The 4807-nt window shown below is 39.5% G+C and overlaps 1 protein-coding gene across 1 annotated transcript in view; it reads right to left on the bottom strand.

Annotated features, from left to right (window-relative positions):
* The window catches only part of LOC118761791, a 17516-nt gene extending 13421 nt beyond the window's left edge, over positions 1-4095 (bottom strand). The window contains exon 1 of the mRNA XM_036499948.1: positions 3426-4095. Within this exon, the coding sequence (XP_036355841.1) occupies positions 3426-3438 (13 nt within the window). The 5' untranslated portion in view covers positions 3439-4095. The remainder of the gene's footprint in view (positions 1-3425) is intronic.
* Between the last annotated feature and the right edge of the window lie 712 nt (positions 4096-4807).

Below are 4807 nucleotides of genomic sequence, written 5' to 3'. Positions count from 1 at the left end.
GCCTCCCTTGACCTCAAGTGGCCTGAACTCTTTACATGAACCCCACCCTGTACTTAACTCCATGTCCCCCTACATGGCCTTGCTATTTGCTTTTGAGCCAAATTAACTAACTAACTAACTAACATACATCTCTCAACCATACATTTCTTTCTCTCCTTCAATCGTTCGTTTCCTTTCCCGGAACCGCACTGCCGAGGGGAGTGATATGGTGGATCTTGCAAGCATGAGGTGGATTCGATCCACCATAGCCAAATCTAAATTAACACTGCAACAAAACTTTTCCCACGGTGGAACAATGGTTTTTCTCTGAGAGCAATTTTACGTTTTCCAGATGCCTTTAGCTAGGCCGAAATAATATCTTCACCACTTGACCTTTTCTAACCTCTTCTACTTCACGAAAAGCTAGAATAGAGGTAAAAGGACCACCAACTAAATCTATTGTTCTCAATGATATGTCTATCCTTCTGGATAGTTATAAAAGCAAGAACCCCTCAAGCAAAAATCAGTCGGTTACGACTCAACGAGTCCAGTCACATGTGACGACTCAACCAGTTGGTCACTTCGGTGACAACGAAGTCTGGCTGACCAGTTAGAACCTTGGTCAGAAGGAAAAATGAAGTTTACTGTCAGCAACTGTGAGACAACACCCTACAACTCTCACTAGCTCTAATTCTGTTCTCTGATAACATCATTCTATCTCTCTCTGTAATTACTACTAAACAATGAAGAGGGCACAAACACAAACTTTACTTCGCATATTTTTGGATTTATCATAACCTGCCTGTCGAGGCAAAGTATTTGTAACTTAGCGGTAAATAAATATTTTCTTAAAACCACATGCATTGTTCATCTTTCGCATCAGTTCCACTGCGTGGCACCTCGGGCAATCGTCTTCTAATATAGCCTCAGACCAACCAAAGCCTGAGTAGATTTGGTAGACGGAAACTGGAAGAAGCCCGTCGTATATATATATATATATATTATATATTATATATAAATATATATATATATGTGTGTGTGTGTGTGTGTGTGTGTGTGTGTGTGTCTATATGTTAGTGTGTCTGTGTTTGTCCCCCTAGCGTTGCTTGACAACTGATGCTGGTGTGTTTACGTCCCCCGTAACTTAGCGGTTAGGCAAAAGTGACCGATAGAATAAGTACTAGGCTTACAAAGAATAAGTCCTGGGGTCGATTTGCTCGACTAAAGGCGGTGCTCCAGCATGGCCGCAGTCAAATGACTGAAGTAAAAAAGTAAAGAGTAAAGTATCTAGCGGGCCGCAAGATAAAAGTCCTGCGGCCCCTAAGTGCTCCTTCTAATTTCCTTCCTTTTACCTACCATGGCCTTACTCAGAATAAACAGTCTGAAAGTACGCGACGTAGAGTCTCCTTCAACTTCAGTGGAATTTGAACTCCTTACGTAAAGCCAGAAGAAACGTTGCTTGACACTTTGTCCGGCGTGCTAACGATTCTGCAAGCTCACCGTCTTTCATAACGATAATGCTAGTTTCAAATTTTGACACAAAGCCAGCAGTTTCGGACGCAGAGTAAGTCGATTACATTGCGATCCTCCACCCCCAGTGTTAAACTGGTATGTATTTTATTGACCCCGAAAGGATGAAAGGTAAAGTCGACCTCGGCGGAATTTGAACTCAGAACGTAAAGACGGACGAAATACCTATTTCTTTATTACCCACAAGGCACTAAACACAGAGGGGACTAGCAAGGACAGACAAAGGGATTAAGTCGATTAGATCGACCCCAGTGTGTAACTGGTACTTAATTTATTGACCTCGAAAGGATGAAAGGCAAAGTCGACCTCGGCGGAATTTGAACTCAGAACGTAAAGACGGACGAAATACCTATTTCTTTATTACCCACAAGGGGTTAAACAAGAGGGGACAAACAAGGACAGACAAAGGGATTAAGTCGATTATATTTACCGACCCCGAAAGGATGAAAGGCAAAGTCGACCTCAGCGGAATTTGAACTCAGAACGTAGCAGCAGACGAAATACCTATTTCTTTATTACCCACAAGGGGTTAAACAAGAGGGGACAAACAAGGACAGACAAAGGGATTAAGTCGATTATATTTACCGACCCCGAAAGGATGAAAGGCAAAGTCGACCTCGGCGGAATTTGCACTCAGAACGTAGCAGCAGACGAAATACCTATTTCTTTACTACTCACAAGGGGTTAAACAAGAGGGGACAAACAAGGACAGACAAACGGATTAAGTCGATTATATTTACCGACCCCGAAAGGATGAAAGGCAAAGTCGACCTCGGCGGAATTTGAACTCAGAACGTAGCAGCAGACGAAATACCTATTTCTTTACTACTCACGAGGGGTTAAACACAGAGAGGACAAACAAGGACAGACAAACGGTTTAAGTCGATTATATCGATCCCAGTGCGTAACTGGTACTTAATTTATCGACCCCGAAAGGATGAAAGGCAAAGTCGACCTCGGCGGAATTTGAACTCACAACGTAGCAGCAGACGAAATGCCTATTTCTTTATTACCCACAAGGGGCTAAACAAGAGGGGACAAACAAGGACAGACAAAGGGATTAAGTCGATTATATTTACCGACCCCGAAAGGATGAAAGGCAAAGTCGACATCGGCGGAATCTGAACTCAGAACGGGAAAAGCTCCCCACCTTAATATAAAACAAGTCGATCCATGGTTTCTACAAATCCAACCCCGTCCTTTCCATTCTCTATGGAAATGGGGAAATGATAAGGGTAAACCTAATGTAACGAAGGCATAAGTCAGCTACAGTATTTTACATTATAGAATTATAAAAACATTTGGATCTTTTCGGTTTGAACGGCAGTTTTTTTCTAGTGGTGTCATATGAAATTGTCACCCATAATTATAACCCTAGTATCGATCTATTGCATTTCAATCTGTTTTAGGGTTAGGCTTACGGGTGGGAGGAAGTGTATCTTTTTTTCTTCAGAAATGTTAATAAACCCAATCTGTTTCTTAAACGAGGGACATATTCACACGGCACAGAATGTTTTCACCTCAAATAGACGTCACTGATTGGTTGAAATTGCAGAAATTGAAAAAAAAAAAACAAATATCTTACAAACTATAGAATTTTCTCAATAAAGCCAAGAGAAACAGATGTTTTATAAACACATTCTACCAGTATACGAAGTTTAAAAGTGTTTAGTTACGTGGAAATTATTTAAAAAAACTGCCGTTCAAACCGAAAAGGTCCCACATTTTATTAGTCGAACTAAAATTTTTACATATCCCACTACGACCTTTCCATCCTCTTTGGAAATGAGAAATAATAACGGTAAACCTAATGTAATGAAAGCACAAGTCAGCCACAGTATTTTACATTATAGAATTATAAAAACAATTTCAGTAATAATCTCTCTTTTCATTCTTAATATCATTAATTCACTTACCTTTAAGATTCATGACTGTTTCAGAGTTGTAAGATTAACTTCACTTTTAGTTGAAAATCGACAAACCAGACGTGTCCCACTGGAAAAAATGTCGTCTGCCTTTTAATGTCACTTTCTAGTTTCGACAAACAGGCTTTCTTTCATTTATTTCTATTCTCTTCGTTCTGACAATTCAAGAAAAACTTAGGATATATCACCGTTGATTTCTTTTTGCATTCGCTTCCAAATGATGATAAGTTCTTTAAACAATATCTTCGGGTTTTTTCCACCCTTATTAAAATAAATTTGCAACTTGAATCCTCTTCTCTTCTAACTCTAAAAGCTGTCGGCTGGTTTTTTCACTTTTCTTAAACACGGTCTTAAACTTTGTGTCTTATATTGTCGTTTCTTTCTTAACAAACTACTTCGCTTTCAAGACTGTAAGTAAGTTTCACCCTCGGCTTTGTTAATTTTCCTTAGAATGACCGCTTCTATTCATCGCTTTTTGCAAACACACCTCTCAAAACAAGTCACCTGTTTCTATACGCTTGGTGAACTAACAGTTTCAATTTAACCTGGCAATATATTGATAGTTTTCGATTTGTTTGTGTGTTATATTTTTCTCTGGATGAATTAGTTAGATGTTGTTGAATGAGGTGTGACCGATAATATCAGGTAGAGAGTCAAGACCTTGAAGTAAGGGCGGGTTGTTTATATTTGTATTTTAGCTTCAAGTAAATACTTGATAATGTTCTCCGAGAAAGGTGTGAACATTATATGGATCTTTTCGGTTTGAACGGCAGTTTTTTCTAGCGGTGTCATAGAAGAAAATTCTGACTGGGCCTCACCTGCAAGGTCATGCGCTGTATATCTTAATATGAGATCACGATGTCGCGCTCATATGGTTGTGATGCATGTGCCTGGTGTACCCTTATCAGACAGGGAGTCACGATGGGTATACTGGGCTTCGTATATTTTACCCCAATGTCACTTTATCATATAAGCTAAAATCTCTCTCTATATAAAGCTGAAGTTGTCTGTGTGTGGCAGGCTTGGTAGCCTTCAACTAACACTATCTCCTCCGAGTCCCTGCGGCGCAAGTTGACCAAAATTGAGAGTATGATAGAAGAAGGCTTGCTCTTCCTTCCATAGAAGAAAAAATTCAAATCAGACCATGTTAACACTAAAAATTATTTACATCAAAAAGGTGCCTTTTTTAAAATAAAAATCCCTATTTTCTACGATTTTTTGACTGCTGTGTCGCCATTTATCGGTGTATTTCAACCAGAAAAATGTACACTTAAAGAGAATAACAAGCTACATAATGCAAAAGTTTTACTTTTCAAAAATTCCAATTCTAAAGGGTCGAAACAAAGCCGAGCAACGCCGGGCGATACTGCTAG

The sequence above is a fragment of the Octopus sinensis genome, unplaced genomic scaffold, assembly GCF_006345805.1.
Source record: "Octopus sinensis unplaced genomic scaffold, ASM634580v1 Contig17432, whole genome shotgun sequence".
NCBI classification, from domain to species: domain Eukaryota; kingdom Metazoa; phylum Mollusca; class Cephalopoda; order Octopoda; family Octopodidae; genus Octopus; species Octopus sinensis.
Note: the sequence above shows the minus strand (reverse complement) of the source record. Positions and strands in the feature narration are given on the sequence as shown.